Source organism: Meleagris gallopavo, chromosome 6 (assembly GCF_000146605.3).
Source record: "Meleagris gallopavo isolate NT-WF06-2002-E0010 breed Aviagen turkey brand Nicholas breeding stock chromosome 6, Turkey_5.1, whole genome shotgun sequence".
NCBI classification, from domain to species: domain Eukaryota; kingdom Metazoa; phylum Chordata; class Aves; order Galliformes; family Phasianidae; genus Meleagris; species Meleagris gallopavo.
The window spans coordinates 13,475,892-13,495,148 of NC_015016.2; the positions used below are offsets into that span (position 1 = coordinate 13,475,892).

Here is a 19,257-nt window from a genome sequence, read left to right on the forward strand (position 1 = left end):
CTTTTTTTTTATATATATATTTTTTTACACAGTAGTGAACAGAAATCACAGTACGCAGGCTACCGTGTTTCCATGAAAAGCATGTATAATATAGAACGAACTTCATTACCGATTTTTTTTTTTCATATAGAAAAAACTATCATTTAAGCTTTATTTGTTTTTTCTTCTGACACCTGCCCATTGCTCTGTATAACTTCTGGTTCTGCATTGCTTGCTCGATTTACGACGTCATCGTTCTTGTTACCTTCAGTTTTCCCTTCCTCCTCTTCTTCTTCTTCTTCTTCTTCTACTTCTTCTTCCTCCTCTACATCTTGTAGTTTTCTACATTCTTTTTCTTCCTGAAGTCCTTCTACCTCCTTTTCTTCCTCCTCCTCTTCCTCTTTTTCACTATCTTCCTCTTCTTCCCTGGTTAGACTCTCTCTCTCATCGGAGTCGATCTGCGATGGCGATGCCCTGGCACCAGCATGCTCGCTGCTGAGCACCTCCTGTCCCACCTCCTCCTGCTCCGTGCTGTCACGCTCCTCTGCCTCTCTTTTGCAATAGGAGTAGCGATGATTCATGTGTTGAGAGTATGACCCCGAGTGTGAAAAGCGCTTTCCGCATTTGTCACATTGGTAGGGTTTCTCCCCAGAATGCAGTCGCATGTGTTCGATCAAATGGTGTTTGTGTTTGAAGGCTTTTTTACAGATTCCACACTCGTGAGGTCTTTTACCTAGAAAATAAAGCACACACACACACACACAAAAGGATTCCTTAAAGTTAATATTTTAAAAATTTGTGCTGCTGCTTTCATTATAAAATGCTGTTGGTGAATGTATTATCAACAGTGAGTAATCGTGTTTAACAGTTTGCTCTCAGCACTGTCAGCCTGGGTTTCTTGCATAGGAATACAAGGTACAAGGGCACGTTGTTAAACTATGAATGTAATTTGTAACTTTCTTATGAAAAATGAACATCAAGAGATAAACAGATTCTCAGATGCAACTCAGAGCACAAAATAAGAGTGAATATAAATAAATTAGAAAAGGAGGCATTTTTCTTGCAATAAAAGTTATTCAAACTTAGAACCATTTCAGCTCTTCTATACTGATGGAAATTTAAAATCAATGAACTTTCATGTTAGCTTTCATGCAAAAGTCCTTGTACCATGTCACAGGTAAAAGGAAAATCATTCCAAAATCTTGCCTGGGACAGGTGAGTGCCTGACTACTGGAAAAATCCATTTTGTTTCATCTACTTCTCTTCCTGCTCTTTTTTTTTCAGCTTTCTATTCGCCTCTTTACTACTTGCCTTCCCACTGCTGTGTTTAGAGACTCCAATAAAGACAGCATGGACCCAGCTATGTTATCTTGATTCCAACACTCCAAGTTGTTAGGCAAAACAAACTCATACAGCTTCCGCCCAGACATAAAAGACCCAGACAATGAGACAGCAGCTCGCTGCTCGTGCTCCACATCACATTATGTCAAACAAGCAGCATTTCTGAACACTGCACTTCATTTAAGAGCAGAATGGAAAGCACAACTGTGTTATGAAAAGGAGGATTAGAGAGTCTCAGAGCAGGAAGGGATGAAAATAGAAGATATTCTTAATGTACACAAGTTGAGAAGTTTAAACAAATGGTAAAGACAAAGAGGAGCCTTTTATGTTTTCAATTGTATAAGTAAAATGAAATAAAAACATGAATATGCAGAAACATAATGTAGGCAATTAACCAACAAGAAAAGACATTTTTGAAGAGATCACTGAAGAAATAAGAGGGTAACACTTATTCAAAAAAAGATTGAAGATACCAGAACTGGAACTAAAAAAGAACAATTATGAAAAATTAGAAATAAAAACCAAAGCCAAAATGATATTCCTTTGAGATTACATTCCGTGTCCAGAGAATGTTTAGTAAATTCAGATAACTAAAAATATGGCTCAATTGGAGAACCCTCCATGCTTGGTACACCGGCTTTCAATGTAAAGTATCATACATACACATGGTCTTTTTTTATAAATTACAATTTTTCTTTATTTAAAACCAGACAAGGTAAATTAGAAATAATAAATCATTGATTGCATACTATAGCACACAGATGATTGTCCATGAGCCAGATGGAAGAAAATCCCACTATTTCTATTTAGGGTTTAGATCTTACAAATTTAAACACAGAATTGCAGTTCTGTCAAATAAGTACATAAAGCATGGGTTGTAAGCAAGGCTGGGCACAGATGATAATAAGGATTATTATACTTCCCTCTGTTCTTACAATGCTTTCTGAGAACTGAATTTCAGTTGAGCTTATCAGTTTCTCAGTATCAACAAAACAAAGATCTGAAACTGCATTTCCTAGTACATACCTGTGTGTTCATATTTATGTCTCAATAACGAGCTGCTCTTCTGGAATATTTTGTCACACAAATCACATGCATACATCCCATTTTCTGTCTTTCTCATTTTTTTCTTTGGGGGTGTTGAATCAGAATCATTTTGATCTTCTACATTCGATACTCCTTCTGAGCTAGTGTCCTGCCTTTCGTCCTTAAGAAGAAGCACAGAAAAGGTTGGGTTCAAGAAAAAAGAGCACTGATGCAGCACACAATTTATAAAACATAAGCTGAAGCTGTACAGTTGTTTTCATTCCATTCAGTAAATGGAAAACCAAAATTGTTTAGACTTACATAGTCACAATCTTTCACTGCACCTATCTGCTCTGCAGACCCCGCCATCATACAGACGCCCAATCCCTGGTGGGATTGACTGTAATCACATTCACAGAATCACCAAGGTTGGAAAAAACCTCCAAGATCACTCAGTCCGACCATCCACCTACCACCAATATTTCCCCACTAAACCACGTCTCATACACTTTAACACATAAGCATTCTCATAAATCTTCAAGATTTCTTAGTTTCTGGTATAGAGAAGCCTGCATAAAATGCTGAACAGACAATTTTAAAGATTTAATTAGAAATGCTAAGTCTTTATGTGATCCACTTCTGTTCTGCTATGTCTCTGCCTCCATGTCTGTAGGTAATGCTCAGCAGGACTGAGTTTTGTTAGGTCATGTCTGGAGAGACTCAGGGAAGAACAGAACAGGAACCCATCCAGTAGTTCCAGTTGAAAATACTTCTGAATTTTGTTTAAAGTGCCATTATGGTGTAAGACAAATTATCTACTCTGCAAGCTAAGAAAGCACAGCAGAGTGAAGACAGTATCAAGAATTTACAAACAGTTCATTTTCTGGATGTTGGGAAAGAGGAGATAAAGAGCCACCAACAAATATACACTATGACTTTACACCGGTTTTTCATCCAGAGAACTAAGCTGTCCTAAAAATATTGAGCACTGATGTTCTAGAAAACCCTTCTGAATGGTAGAATTTAGTGAAGAACTAACTTCTCCGTGCACAGAACTAGATTGCTGCAGTCAATCTGGACCTACATTGTTTGAGCTGACCAGCTTTGCAGAGGTGTTAATGGTGGCATCTATTACAAACGAGAATAACGTTCAGGATAGATTTGTGCTTACCTTTTCTCATAGAATCACAGAATGGCTTGGGTTAGAAGGGATCTTAAAGATTACCCAGTTCCAGCCTCCCTGCCACTGGCAGGATTCCTACTCAGCAGCTCAGGCTGCCCAGATCTCCATCCAACCTGGCCTCAAACACCTCCAGAGATGGGGCATCCATAACCTCTCTGAACAGCCTGTTCCAGCACTTCACCACTCTGAATATTATTTAATTTATTTTGACAATTTTCTGTAAATTTAATAAGGATACACCATGAACGCATCATATACAACGCACAGGAACACAGAGACTTCAGTACCTGACTTCCGTTGGCTTGGGTCTGTTTTGGTGGTGTTTCCTGAACTGCAGGACTAACTGTAGTAGAGTACGTATAAGCCACCTGGGGAATCAAAATGGTTTGCTTATTGGCAGCAAGAGCTCTCAAGCATGGAACACTGTTCTGGTCAGCAATGGCAACAATTGTAGGTAACTGGGCAGTGACTGTAGGTATAGCAATATTTATGGGATTGGCACTTGGTGGGATTACATTTACAATAGGATCAGAGTCTGTAATACTGTTGTCCTTTTGTGGTTCTTTTTTTGCGCAAGTTAAGTTCAAAGGTTCTTCCTGGACAGAATAAACACTGTTCTGGTAAACACTAGTTATGGTAGATCTTTCCAACAGTTCTCCATGTTGCTTTGGTAGTGAAAGGTCAAGAGGTTCAATTTGTGGCTCTTCTTGTACACCCTCTGCTGTGTACGTATAACCCTGTGAATTTCTTGATGAAGAAAGGTTTAGTGGTGATGGGGATGGCGTGCTACTGCGCGAACCATTCTGAGTTGATCCCCCTGATGAAGTCTGAGATTTACTTGTATCGGCCGGGTTTTGTGAGTTGTTTGTGCTGTTCTGGGGTTCACTCTCATTTGTAGTTGCTGCTTGATCCTCATTATCTGCGGGACTGCTTATTTTAACTTGTTCAGGAGAAGATGGTCCAGAAGACTGCACAGAAATTTGTCCAGCTTGCATTTTTTCAAACCACTTTTTTACCACATCCAGTGGTAGGTTTACGGAATCGGCTATTTTTGAAAGCTCTTCTGCGCTTGGTTGTGCATTTAATGCATAATATGCCTTTAGGAGCGATAAAAGGTTCTTTAAAGGTGGCTGACCAGGAGATAAGTTGTTCTCCCCAGTTTCTGATGGGGCAGGGGAGCTGGGCTTCTCAGCTTCTGTTCCACTGGACTGAGGAAGCTGAGGAGGATTTTTTGTTTCATAGTGCTTTAATTCTTGAAGTGCATTAAGATCTCCTGGACAGTCATCACAAAGAAGACAAGTGCTATCATTGGTCTCTCCTTCAAAGTTTTTATCTTTCTCAGACTTCACCGTAAGATCTTCTGGTAACTTTTCATTTTTGCAACTGTTTGTAGGAACAGAATGTTCTTTCTTTAGATTTTGGGGAACAACCTGAAGTTGACTTGGCTGCTCCAAGCTGTAGTTGATGATAATTTTGGTTGTCCCATCTTGGTCAACCAAAGGAAGACTGATAGCTGAAATGAGGGAATGGCCAGCTTGTTGTATAGATGCATTGCTGATTGTTTCTTGTTCTTTGGATGCAAGATTAGCGTGATTGTTTTCCAATACTTGCCTTATTACATTACCATCCACTGCCACTTTAAGTACATTTTGAATGTCACTTAAGTTGATGCTTATGGGAGACACCAGACCCACTGTTGGCAGAACAACAGCTTGCACCACACCCTGAGGAGAACTGGTTGCCTGCAATGGGCTACCACCACTAAAAACCCCATTCTGCAAAGGGGTCGAACAATTAATTCCTGAAGCAACCACTATGGGCTTGAATTCATAATCCACAGGTTCAGTTTTAATTTGGTTAACAGGAAGTTGCTCTTGCAAGGGTTTATTTTCTATCTTTTGTCGTATCTGTGGTCTTGCTGGGCTACCGGGCGATGCAGAAAGGGAAGGGGAGGAGCACTGAGATGTCTTGAGCCCTGACCGAGCGCGACCATTCACGGGCATCAAACCAATACACTTCTTACTGCTTATGTGTGAGCTGTATGAACCAGAATGGGAAAAACGTTTCTTGCAGTTTGGGCACTCATATGGCTTCTCTCCTAAAGATTAAAAAAAAGAAAGAAAGAAAAAAAAAAAGACATATGCAATAGTTTGCTAGGTTACAATGTAGCTTCATCAAACAATAATAACTAGAAATGAATATATTAAAATTACCCCTCAGAGCCCTAGGGAAAAAAGTCCTTTACATCAAATTGAAGACCAAGAGCAATTATATCATCTATAGCTCTAATCCCAGAGTCTTGTGGTAAGTTTCACTGTGACCCAGAAGTACATACAGAATGGCATCCATGTGATCATGACATATTCCAGTACTTTCTAGTAACTGGCTACATATCACATAAATGAGTCTGTGTGGTACTTGAAGATTTCATTAAACTCCATGCCAGTAGTAACACTACTGTCAGAAGCAGCGTAAGCCACTTCAGAAAAAAAACACAGAATATGCTTAACCAAAGAAAAAATATAAATGGCATAAATGCAAATCATAATTAAATAAAGAGTTATATACATTTTATTGAATCAAACTCAAGTATCTGTATCTTCCTACAGTACTCATCAGCTGAGTAGAAACAAGCAAAGTTTAAAGAGAAACTAGACACATGCACGAGAGAGATGAACATTTGCCCTCAGAGATGTACCCCAGGTTAAATGGTTGGGAAGATGCATACAATGATGCAATCATGACACCCACAGACAGAGGTGACTTTTCAGGGGATATGGGTTACAGAGGAAGAAGAAAGAAAAGAAGGAAAATGAACAGCTGGCCTGCATCAGACTGAAAAGCCTGTTGGCTAAAGCCTTCCCATGCACAGGAGCAGACGTCACTGCTCTGTGGAAATGAAATAAAGATGACGTTTCCTGAGCAAGGGCTTCTAAATGTACTTAATTTCTATTATCATGGCTGATACCAACCAATAAGAAAGGAAAAGATGGCCTAACGCCTTATTTTCAGACTTACTGCTAGTGAGCAAAATTGGGTCAAATAGAGAAATTGAAGCATACTTATTATTATATAATATTTATAAATACACAACATTATAAGTTAATTATTTATAAATTGAAGCCACTGTGACAGGGTATGACAATCTCACATTTGTGCCCTAAGGCTATTTTAATCATCGTGTACTAGGGAAAATAGCAGCCACAGTAGGGAAGTATAGTTGTTATATCCTGATTGCTATCAATTAAAGTTTTCTAGCAAGGCTCACAACTAGCTAAGTGGTCTGCAAACACTGAGAAAAAACAGACAAGCGAGAAAGACCAGAAGGATGCCTCGTTTCTTCTGCCACACGTGAAGCTTCTCTAAATGTCAGAGCTCAAGTTGCAAATATAAATCCTCTTGAGTTATCCTACATATTTTCAGTGCACAGCTGAAGGCTGCAGTCAGTAGGTACAGAGTCTTAGAAAAAGACAAGGGAAAGCCCTAATATTTTAAACTTACAAGACTGATATAATCAAAGTTATACAGAGTAGGAATGCTAGCATTTGTACATAAATCAGTGCTTGTTTTATTTACCACTATGGATTCGTAGGTGCTCCTTTAGATGATGTTTATATTTAAAAGCTTTTCCACATTCAGTGCACTTGAATTTTCGATTACCACTGGACTGCGTCACATGTCTCTGCAAGAAAGAATTTGCAATTATTGCAAAAAACAGCATACTGGAAGAAAAGCCTGCATTTTCACACAGTAACAGAGAAAATGTAATACAAAACTGAAAATAATCACAATTTTAAGAGACTGAAATTGGCATGTGCTATGCATGAAAAAGAAACAAATCAGAAGCCAGGTTAAAACCGAACCATGTGCATCTTCTGAATAAATCTGGTACAGTAAAAGGGAATAAAAAATATTCGCTCCTTCTCCTAACTTCAGGTAAAGCTTGCACTGACCCACTATGTGAATAAGTTCCAACATATACACAGATTGAATGTGTGAAAGAAAAACCAAACAAAAGCCCAAGCCCACCAACCACAGAATATGTCACAAAAGATAGAGAAACATTAAAGCATATAAAAGCCTGTTTAAATTTTAATCAGTTGACTTGATTTTTCCATTTACGTGCTTGCAGTACTTGGCCTGGGATTATTTTACGTAACGGTGTCACGAGACTGCTCAAGAGAAGATGGCTCAGTGACAGCAAAGGTGCTCGGTCACAATTAATTCTTAAAATAAATAAAAACCTAAATTAAAATAAATAACAGTATGGAGGGAGTTCCTCAGTATGCAACATCACAGTTTTTCACTGTTTGCACTGATGCTCTGTAATTATTTCTGTCATATTTCACCTTTTGAGAGCATTTATTATCAAGTTCTTTAAACTTTGACAATTTAGCTTTATCTCCGTACTAGCTTCAAAGAAGCAGAAGTGAAGAAAGATGTGTGACATGTGTATACGCTAGATATAATTCCATTACAAACTTTATAATCTATCAATGTGCATTTTTTGTGACAAAAACAGCACGTGTGCTAAAACTTGGAACTACATTACTGACATAGAACAGCCTGGGTTGAAAAGGACCACAATGATCATCTGGTTTCAACCCCCCTGCTATGTGCAGGGTCGCCAACCACCAGACCAGGCTGCCCAGAGCCACATCCGGCCTGGCCTTGAATGCCCCACAATCTCTCTGGGAAACCTGTTCCAGTGCATCACCATCCTCTGTGTGAAAAACTTCCTCCTAATATCTAACCTAGACCTCCCCTATCTCAGTCTAGAACCATTCGCCCTTGTCCTATCACTATCCACACTTGTAAACAGGAAATATGTTTATTTATGACATGAAATAGAGGAATTAGTTTTTATCTGTTCAAAACACCTGCTTATTTAAAAAGCAGCAGCTGCTTTCAGGCTGCACTCGGCCATCTGGGTGAGCTGTGGTAAGAAGGATGCCCAGGAGCTGCCCAGTAGCGCCATGCCTGTGCTGAGAGCCGCTGGCACCCACGCATCTTTGGGGCTCTTTTTAAGCACCACGAAGGAGATGCTCTGGGAGACTGCAGCTGACTTCCTGCACTCTGTGATCTGACTCCACTGAGTACACAGAACTGTGACAGGATTCACTTAAGCCTGCAGAGAATCAGTTACTGCTGTTTGACTCGAGATTGGGCACGTTGAAGGCTCTCAGCACGCAGATAGCCACTGCGGGTGCCGCACTACATCCTAATGTTTCACATTACTGCATGGATACAATCTGTCAAAAAATGTTTCTGCCCCAGTCTTAAAAATTCAACATTCTACTTCCAAGGCATGGAAGCTCACATTTCTCTTACCAAATTTTTTAATGAGTTTTTCTGTTTTCCTGCTTACAGCTGTAAGCTGCCTTGAGCTTTTTGGTTAGGTAGCTTCTCCATCCCTCTTATATTTGCAATACAGCTTTCTTTTATTTATTGATCTTACATCTATACCTTTTATTTTTTGTAAATCTGGAACATCCTCAAGAGTTACACTCCACAGTCTTCTCTAGAACTGAGATATCACAACTCCTCTCTAAATTACCATCTCTGATACTTTCACCTTCATTTTCTCAGATCCAAATGCTTTTTTTCCCACTTTGGTACTGTTAAATCTACATTTTTGTGCCTCTGATGTGTGATATATTGTTTAATGCACTGCATGTAACTGTTCATTACAGAATGAACCTCTGCATTCAGAGAATAATCCTCTGCATTTATTTTAGTAAAGAAAGAAGAAACATCAGCATTAAGTAGTAACTAACATGGCTCTGTGTCAAATATTTACTACACTCTGGACAGAAGTCCACCCTTTTCATACCAGAGAATGGGTGTGGGAAATAGGAATCACAGGTAGGTGGAATATTTTCATAAAACCTCGTTGATTTGCATAAAGGATTTGAGCAGGATGCATGTGACTTTCTTCACAAGTTCTCCTTATTTACTTCCCCTTTGCCTGCTTTAACTATTTAACCTAATTATATTATCAGTAAGAAGTTAATTCTTCAGTTAGGAGATGCTATATATTGGAAGATACAATCACTTGGTCATTAAAAATGATCAGAGAATCATGCATACATAGCACCATTTGAAGGATTACATATTAGATAACTGTCTCAGGATAGAATATTTGGTCTGTATCAGTGTGGGATATATTTTGCGTGCATAATCCTTTGGTACTCCACTAAAATTACTCTCGTTTCTTTCTTTAATGCTCTCACACATAGGGTTTGAATTTTGGGTGGTTCTGAGTGGAGCCAGCCTCCTCCCAACTACTCTTTTCTTCTGCTTTGAGGTTTCTAGTTGGAAAAACTGGAAATAAATGTAGCAGCTCACAGCAACTAGATTTTACAGAAAGCATTCATAGATTTTATAGGCATAGATATCAGCTGTATATAAGATGATAGCACCTTTAAAGTGGAAGCCAAGGCAGTAAGAGCGCAAGGCAGAAATGAATTGTTCATGGGAAATAAATCAGAGCCGCTCTGCCAGTACACGCTGGCAAGGTTATTCCAAGCCCAGCAGAACAGCAAAACCTTTGGGCAGGATTGCCCATGCTTCTTGCAATGTTTCCTGAAAGTATTCACTTGGGGATGAAGGACAATGCACTTTTAACCCTGATAAATTCTTTGACTTAGTGATAATTTGAAAAACAGTAATTAATATGCAATATGTAAAAGATCATCTCCTTTTTTTGGTTAATTTTATGTCAGAGTTTTTGAGTTTAATGAAAATATTGTTGTTTTGGAGCTGCAAGAAGTACATTCTCTTCACTGTTCATGGCTTTGTGTATTTCCCTCCTCTTTCAGCTACAAGGAATATCAATCTTTGTAGTCTGACCTCAGAATGGAGAGTTTCCAAGCTTCTCTCTAATCTGGTAGTAAAAAATCTGTATCTGTTTTTGTGGCTAATTCCCAACTGTTTCAGTGAGCTTCACCTGGTTTACTGAGCTTCAGCACCCCCTGGTAAGCTACGAAAGCATGTAATTGGAGTTGGGCGATGGGAAATCCTAGGGAGAAAAGAAAAACAGCAGGGAGAGGGGACCCTCAGGCACCTCAGCAATAATGGTGTGGTTAACTCATCATGGGCATTTCAAGGAACCATGCCCTCAGGTCAACAAATGAACTACGGAAAACAAGCTCAGAATATCTTTAGCACTTCTGAAAACTAAAATTCAGACCAAACCATACTGCCTAGATGAATGGAAGTACAGGAACTCAGATCACACACTTTGTTAGCTATGGAAGAACTCTGACTTCAACAGTGGGTTTAAGTGCTCCAGGATGGGCATTTCAGGCCACAAGACTCTGAGAAGAATGTCCACATGCTCTGTAGGCCTCTGCTCACACACCAAGCATTGCTGCAGAGGACAGCAGGGCCTCCAGCCAACTGCCACTGACCTGATCTCGTCCCGACTTGTGCGACGTCATGTGGCGGTCCAGCTGTGTTCTGTATGCAAACGTGTAACTGCAAAGGGAGCAACTGAAGTTATCTTCGTTTTTTTCATGGCGGTATTTAATGTGTTCCTTCAGAGAGGTAAAGCGCTTGTACCCTCTATCACAGTACGGGCAGGTAAGCAGCTGGGAAAATGCATCAGGTGTTCCTGCACAGCAGAGAGAAAATGGCAAATTTAAATAAGATGTAAATTCTGAACTCAACCAACATCGACAGACACAGTTTATATTCATACTTACGACTGTAAGATAACAGGCAGCTGCTGGAAAGCATCGTCTGGCTTAGAAAAGGAACGACGACTGTTCGCATTTTTTCTTTAGGTATTGTGTTACTGCCTGCTGTAGGGTGCAGCTGTCCCAGTGTGTGCTGGAGGATGTCAGCACAGTGATGTTCCCCAAAACCACACCTCTGTCCCCACACAGCACCAGAGCCTCTGCACGTGTCTCTGATGAGAAAGTACTTTGACCACTGTAACACGTGGTTTTAGACCTAGCAATCTCTGTAGGCCTGGTTAGCCCTACCACTGGCAACCCTGAAATCGTGTTCACAAAATAAGTCTAGCACTGCAACACTTAATGGTCACCCTATTTCCAGATCCTGAGGAATGAGCAGTATTTTTAGGCTGCAGAGAATGATTTACTTGTCTCTCAACACAAAATTGTAAGAGAAAGGAGAACAGAAACACAGCTGATACTCTTTATAGTTATGCAGGAGAAGCAGATGAGTGACAGAAGGAAGAGATATCAGATGTGATGCCATAAATATGATTCTAATACAACTATGGGATTTATTCTATTGGCTTCTGTGAAGTTACTTCTGTACCAGCAAAAAGTGAAATCAGATTGAAGCTGAATATTAATTTGACAGGAATATTTCTCAGAAGTCATCATTTATGAAGCTTTAACTCCATTTTTTCTTATCAGCATTTAGTAATATATAGTAATATATAGTAATTTATTCCATGCTAGGAAGGATTTTTTTTTCTGAGATTTAAAAAACATTTTACTTTATAGATTAATGGAAAAAGTGCTTACAAAAATGCAGAGTTCACAATACTGGATCAAACTATCTGTTTATGAGGTCTGATAACATCCAGTGACCATGCTTCAAGGGAAATGGAAAGCAAATTTTGCAACAAAGCATCTATCCATTGTGCTGAGTGACAGCATGAGAGGAAAGTGGAGCATCTGCACAGATTACTACTTTATAATCTGAATCGTGAGGTGCAAACTGGGGTACAGATTGTCATTTGAAGTTGCTGAAGTATAAGCAATTATTAATACTGATAAAATTAACCAGTAGTTTCTGAAGTACTTCTGAATCATCTATCTTCGTGACATCTTCCAGCAGTTACTGCCATAGATTGCATATGTGCTCTATACAGCAGCAATCCCTATCTGTGTGGAATTTCCTGCCATTTTCACTGAACACACCAATGTTTTTGCAACAGTGGAGAGTCAGACCAGTTTTCTTTATTAGGTAAAAACAACAACTTTTCTGTCACACAGGATCTTTTTCCTTCCTTATGGGAACAAGCTGGTAACACTCAGACTTCACTATTTTTGTGCTGTTCTAACCAGTTCAGTTTCTGTTTCTCCAAGACTAAGTAAAATGAACACATGCTCATGTGTGGATACGGCATGCTTCCCTCCAGTTCATTTTTTACATCTACAATTCAATTCACATGACATAAGGAATACCACATATCAGCACAAATACAAGTCAGTAGAAATGTCACAAGCACAACTTAAATTCTGTTTCTATTGGAGCAAATGCCAAAATGGCAGAGGTTTCACAAAGCCCAGTGTTAAATACTCTGATGCTCTGTCACCTCACTTGTCCCTCTCCTGCTATGGAGGAATCTACCTTTACCAAATATCACTACATTTCTGGCATTTTCTCTTACAAATTATTAAAACACTGAGCATCATTGTTCAGCATTGTGACTTTCAGAGCACTTCAATCTGAACCTACAGAGATAGGTACAATTTCAATTATTAATGCTAAAGTGTTTTTTTAATGATTGCATGGAAATCATTGCAAGTCTGTAAAACTAACCTGACAAGCTGTGCCACTGCAACCACAGATTAAAATTTTAAAAAACTTTAAAATGCTACTGTTAAGAATATATCTTAATTGAATTTTATGAAACGTGAAGTAAATCACAGAACATTGGAAATTCACATCCTACTTACGTAACATATAGGCAGGTACTCAGGTTACATTTCTTAAATATATTCTTTTTTATTACTAAAATGTCTAATAACGTAAGAACTCTGAGAGACTGGGACAAATTTGTCAGCAACACCCCTTTCACTGCTCTCCCTTAGACTCCAGTAAACTAATACACCCACAATGACATCTTTTGTTCAAATAGGTACATTTTTAATGAACAACTGGATCATAACATCTCCAAACCATTTATGTAGGGTGTTATTTTCAATTAAGTGTTTCATGAGGAATTAACTAAGAACAAAAACAAGTCATAATAAAATAAAAACTTTCTTATTTCAATACGAAACGATATTTTCAAAGTCTACTGGAAAGGCTTCCATTAAGAATCATACAAATATTTTTGTATAAGTAATGTTTCAATTTTCTCTATTGTTGTTTTTTTGGGAAAATAACCCCAATAGATTTACGAGAGCTTAATTTTACTTCCCACTACCATTTAGGTACTCATACAACTGACTCCCAGTGCATGTCTTGCATCACAAAATCAAGTATCATGTGCTGTTGTCTTTCAAAATATATCAGAACTTTGGGGTCAAGTGCTTAACATAATTTATTTTGAATGAACTGAACTGGTGGCATATTTACCATTTTCATCCTGACCACTAGCTTCTGGTGTGCCTTGTCTCTGGTCCTCCTCAGGTGCTTCAGGGTAAATAACAGCTGTATCTTCTTGTTGAAGGAATTCTTCAACATTAGGGTCATGGTTCTGTTCATTTTCTGCATCAGAATCACATTCATCTTCTTTTACTGGGATCAAAAAACCAACATATAATATGTCAAATGAAAACATTAAAAAAAATTGGAAAAGAGATCAATAACTCATATTTCCAAATCAACCTCTGTCCAAGGATTTCACAGCTCCTTACGAATACTAGCATAGGTCCTTTAAGGTATAGGAACATGCAAAGTTTTAACACAGAGAAACAGACGCATAATGACAATTAAAAAAAAATTACTAAAAGCACAGTTTGCATTCTTTGCAAACTTTGCAAAAATGCATTCTTTAACTCAGTGCATTTTTGCACCTTATGTTTATCTCTCCTAAAATTCTTAAATGCAGCACGTATAACAATTTAGGCCTTGTAGTTTGAAGACAGTTTAACATTTTGCTTCCTACATTTGAAAAAGTCTGTCCTGGTTTGATTCTGGAAGATCCACACTTCATTTTGCTTTCTGTATAATCAGTACAAGTAGAGGAGTGGAAAAGAAGATAAGCACCAGCCTACGTTTATTTTTGGTGTATTCCTTATTAATTTTAAACACTACCTACTGGCCCGTAGTTGTATTCTACCAATAAGACCAGTGTTATTCTCTCTTTTGTTCTCATCGCTGAAGCTTTGGCAGACAAGCTGTAAGAACAAGGAACACAGATAAACAAATAAATACCTGTACATCCAACTTCATCTGACTGAGCTTCAGGCCCCAGGATTTCCTTTGTTTCTTTTCCTGCTGAAATATTACATTTCAGAAAAAGAACAACAAATATTCAAAAAAACAAACCAGACCAAAACAAAACAAAAAAAGCCCCAAACCAACACCCTCAAACAACAACAACAACAACAACAAAACACAATAAAACACATACACACAATAATGTAATGTATTTGAGGAGCTATTTCTACAGCATTTTTTTCCACTTCTCTAATTGCATTAAAGGATAACATACTTTCAAAAATATGGATTCCACATTACTCCAGCATAATTGGTTGAACCACAGAGATATTTCACAGTGAAAGAAATTAAATTTTCAAAGGAAACCATACTACACACTAGCCATTAAGGCATTATTTGAAGACAGGTAAAGACAGGTAAAGACTAGGACAGTGCGTTTCTCCAGCAAATACGGAATGAGCTATTTAAATGCAGCTAACTGATACACTAGAACATCATTTCCAGAAAACAGAGTACCATAAAAATATTAAATTTACTTCATTTTTTTTCAATTAGCAATTTTTGGAAACAGTTGATGATCTGCAGGTCATGTCTGCAAAGCTGCACACTGCTTCCCCTTTCTTTAGAGAAACACAGAATGGCTTAGGAGTGTATAGTGAAATGGTAACATTTTTTTCACTCTTTTATTTATTAGTATATTATTTTACTGTATGTAAATACAATAGCAGCCAATAGCAGTCAATACTTTATTTTGGAGGTGGTATGTGCTTCAGAGCTATAATGCAAAGAAAGACCCTTACGTGATTTAAGATGCTAGAATATATGACTGCCAGGATCCAAAATGCCAACTGTTTTATTTTTATTTACATTAGTTCACTCTAATTCAGTGCAGGGAAAATTTTTGGCATGTCTAGTCACAACTGCAGAATGAGCCAAATACAGGAAAAGCCAATTTCTCCTTTATACATGAGATGAGAAATCCTAGGTCAAGTTTGATATCCCAGATGCAAATGGTTTCCTTAAAGGAAAAGACTCTCGGTTTGGTCTACTTTTACAAAACCTACCATACTTAAAAAGGGAAGGGGGGGAGCTCTATCTGCAGATATTCACAAACAAAAGAAAAAAGGTAAAAAGGAAACTGTATGACATAAATCTTTCATTGATTCGAATTAGTATCTGAAAAAAAACCTCACCACAGTACATAAAATATTAGTCAATACCTGACTGTGAAGTAATTGTATTTTTGGCTCCTGATACCACAAGCTTTGTTCAGAATATGTATGGCAGTTGAATGCAGGCAATGAAAATTCAAATCCAAAATTTCATTTCTTAAAAATATTTATGATACCAACTACACTATTTTTCTTCCTAAAAAGGTTTGTGATTTTTCCCCATTATGAAATAGGTTATGAGGCACAGAGCTACTATCTGTAAGTTATTACCCATAGGGGCTTAAATTACAGTGTATCTAGCAAGTTCCATTCTACTGCTGGCAAGCAGCAGAGGGGCTGAGCAAGCTCCTTGCACTGGGTGGGAGTACGGACACTCAGCCACACTCTTATGCATCTCTACAGCACCTGGTAGAGCCATTGAATTAGATCTAGTCAGCCACTCAGAAACCACAACCAGGTTGGCTTCTTTAAGGCCACTGAGCATTGCCTGGCCCTGCCACAGCCACCTCAGCATGGCAGCACTACTTGGCTCTGCTCTGTGCAGCATCAGCCCATTTCTCATGAACTGCTCCATGGGACTTCCAGAGTTAAATGCTAATTTCCAGGTCACAGGCACCAAGCATTACACTACCACAATGTCACAAGCTGACTATAAAGATCCAGAGTTCGATAAGATAACTCAGCAGAAAAATAGAAAATTTGGTTGTAAGTAGAAAACTTGACCAAGTTGATGCCACGAACATTTAACTTCCCCTCAAATGTAATTAATACAAAATAGTGCAGCAGCCTTCACCAGCAATCCACCACTGAGAGAACACAATCTATCTTACTGTACACAAGCTCAACCTAATGTGTTATATGTTAAAGTTATTTTGAATTCCAGAAGGACCTTATACGTAAAACATAATTCCACTAGTTTTGAAAGGTTATTTCACTGTTGGCACAATATTTTTAACTGTTCAATTTTTCAAATCTATCTTAGTTCCAGGCCTGAGATCTCTAGATTTCCTAAATACTCAAATACATAACTAATATTTTTTTCAAGTTTATTAACATACTAAATCAATAGGGTTTGACATTTCCTTTCTTAATTGTAGCACAGGGTTTAGTTTAACCTAAAGCAAAAAGAGCTCACATCATAGGATCACTGCACACATGAATGCTGGCACCCCGCCAGCAACTGGTGCCGGATACACGTGGTTCACTTCTTCAAATCTGTGTGACTGCTTCAGTTAAACCTCTGGAGATACACACCTTATATTTAAACCACCTGTTCTGAAGGTCTTGTAGAAGTTCAGTTAGAATGACTGGAAACGGAAGGAAACTAATCTGATAAAGAGATGTTACGTGTGTTCCTATTCTCGTGCGCTTGCGAACTGAATAAATGTGTAAAAAAACCCATTCTGTCAAGTCCAACTACAGCTAGGAACTTTCAGTACTAAGTAGTACTGAGTACTAAGAACTAATCCAGTGATGAAAAACAACTTAGTAAAACTGCCACAGTGTATGTTTACTAAAGACAATTGCCACTCACAGTGACAGTGTCAGCATTGCACAGACACTACCACAGCACTCTCCCTTTGAGATGAAGATCACGTATTCAATACCCTACTCTTAGGATTTCTAATGTACAACCAAGACTGATGATGTGATTTTCAGCTTGCACCTTTCTTTCTATGAAAGCCATAAAAAAGTAAATAGAGTTTTACCATGGCAAATCAAAGCTCCATGAAACATAATTTAGCGTTCATTTTTCTCACACAGCCTTTGCCAGAAGTTCAAACAATCTATTTCAAAAAACCTTACTATCAGATAAAAAAATCCTCTTGGCTGCTACAAAAGAGGCTTCAGAACTCGTAATTTTTACATAAGAAATTTACAGTAATTTTAGTAAGCCTGTAAGCAATCATCTGTCTGATGGAAGCCTGGCTGAGTAACCAATGACCAAGGCAGAGAGAATACCATTTGATTCTCACTACACAATTACAGTAGTGTTTGGTTCAAATGCTTCATTTTAGTCAACAAATCTTAATTAAAATGGCACATTTGAAATAGGAAGTCAAAAAAGATGTCATTACATATCTAGAGCTCTGAGACTCTCCAGAGGCAGCCTCAGGTAAGATACTGGGTGTAACCATCAGCAGGTGTAGCCCTGAGAAATGTTTGGTCCACATCTGAGTCCAGACTCAGTCCATACCCCAGGCTTCCTACACACGTTTGGCTGCGTCAAGAAATAGTCTCCATGCAGCCCATTTTTATGTAACTGCAGGAGAACAAAGATTTTGCAGAACTAAGAAAATCATCTACCTAATAGTTTAGCTTCAAGTTCCACATTTCACAGCACACCTTGGCAAGAGCAGCTACGTAAAAGCTGGACCACATTTAGATGTGAGGTCACACAATTATTCTTAAGTCACAAGTTTTAGCAAAGTGGATACTAAAGAATTGTGGCTGGAACTGAGGCACACATAGGGCTATATCTCATACACTGAATTAAGAAAATAAAGTATAACGCAATAATTGCATGTTTATCAGTTCTAATCATTTCAGTAACAAAGTAACAAAAAATTCTATTGATTCCTCTTAGAAACACTGCTCTACAGAGAGTCATCAGTGAAAATGAACGTACCTTCATCTTCCCAGCAGCTGTTTGTGCTCCCTTCCCTTTCACTGTTTTCTGGTAACACTGTGTGGTCTGTTGGCAAGTCATCTTCTGGCACGCTTGCATCACAATCTGCTGCATCAGTTATACTTTCTTCTTCCACTATATGCAATTTATCTTCGTCATCTGAATCTGAATTTGCTTCTATCACGTTATTGTAATTGGTGACTGTGGATAGACAAAAAGCGAAATACTGATCAATATACTCTTAATTTACTGCACAAAACTCCAAAGCTTTCAGTACTGTAGCCAGACACTATATCTAGGACATCTCTATGGAGTCACATCATTAATTCTTTTTTCCCTATGTGGACGGCAGCAGCACGAAAGCAATCTGGACATAATGGCGGCACAGGAGAAGGCACCTGCAGGCTGCTGGGCTTCTGCCATGGCCAGGAACCAGGAGACTGCTGCACACGCGGTCCAGAATGAGGTTGCACCAGGCCATTCCGATATGGATGACAGAAGGATGCTATACGCTTCCTTTAAGTACATTACAGTGTACTCTATGAAATACTTGATAGGAGCACTAAATGGGAACAACAAGGATACGGCACTCAGAAGTACTAAAGTGCTCCTGCTCTGGGCTAAAGTGCTCTTGCAGATACACCTAGAGCACGCTGGAGGCTCAGCAGTACAGACATGAATGTGAAAATCTCTGAGGTGACTTAGGATAACATTTCCAGCTCTCTGCCATAAAAAGGTAATAGCTATTCCTTGTCATCACGGACATCATACATTAAGAATCTTGCAGACACACAATCACATAATGATACATACATAATCCTGACATATAGAAG

At 38.5% G+C, this 19,257-nt stretch overlaps 1 protein-coding gene across 2 annotated transcripts; it reads right to left on the reverse strand.

Moving 5' to 3' along the window:
• ZEB1 (zinc finger E-box binding homeobox 1) lies at nucleotides 1-18,643 on the reverse strand. Of its 2 annotated transcripts, none has more exons than XM_019616322.2 (8): nucleotides 18,425-18,643; nucleotides 14,618-14,677; nucleotides 13,817-13,978; nucleotides 10,942-11,144; nucleotides 7,106-7,211; nucleotides 3,817-5,627; nucleotides 2,347-2,527; nucleotides 1-712 (listed from the first exon to the last, which is right to left on the reverse strand). In XM_019616322.2, exons 4-8 carry the CDS (start codon nucleotides 10,969-10,971, stop codon nucleotides 144-146), a joined length of 2,697 nt encoding a protein of 898 aa, XP_019471867.1. In that variant the 5' UTR covers nucleotides 10,972-11,144; nucleotides 13,817-13,978; nucleotides 14,618-14,677; nucleotides 18,425-18,643; the 3' UTR covers nucleotides 1-143. The 2 variants fall into 2 exon arrangements, with proteins under 2 accessions (XP_019471867.1, XP_019471866.1); XM_019616321.2 differs by having other exon boundaries at nucleotides 14,618-14,680.
• Nucleotides 18,644-19,257: the final 614 nt, after the last annotated feature.

Excerpts from the sequence above, each read along its gene's own strand:
- ZEB1 (XM_019616322.2), bottom strand. The coding sequence starts at position 10,971 with ATGACGTCGCACAAGTCGGGACGAGATCAG. Across the intron at positions 7,212-10,941 it reads ACAAGTCGGGACGAGATCAG|AGACATGTGACGCAGTCCAG; the intron begins GTCAGTGGCAGT and ends TCTTTCTTGCAG. Across the intron at positions 2,528-3,816 it reads CCCAAGCCAACGGAAGTCAG|GACGAAAGGCAGGACACTAG; the intron begins GTACTGAAGTCT and ends CTTCTTCTTAAG.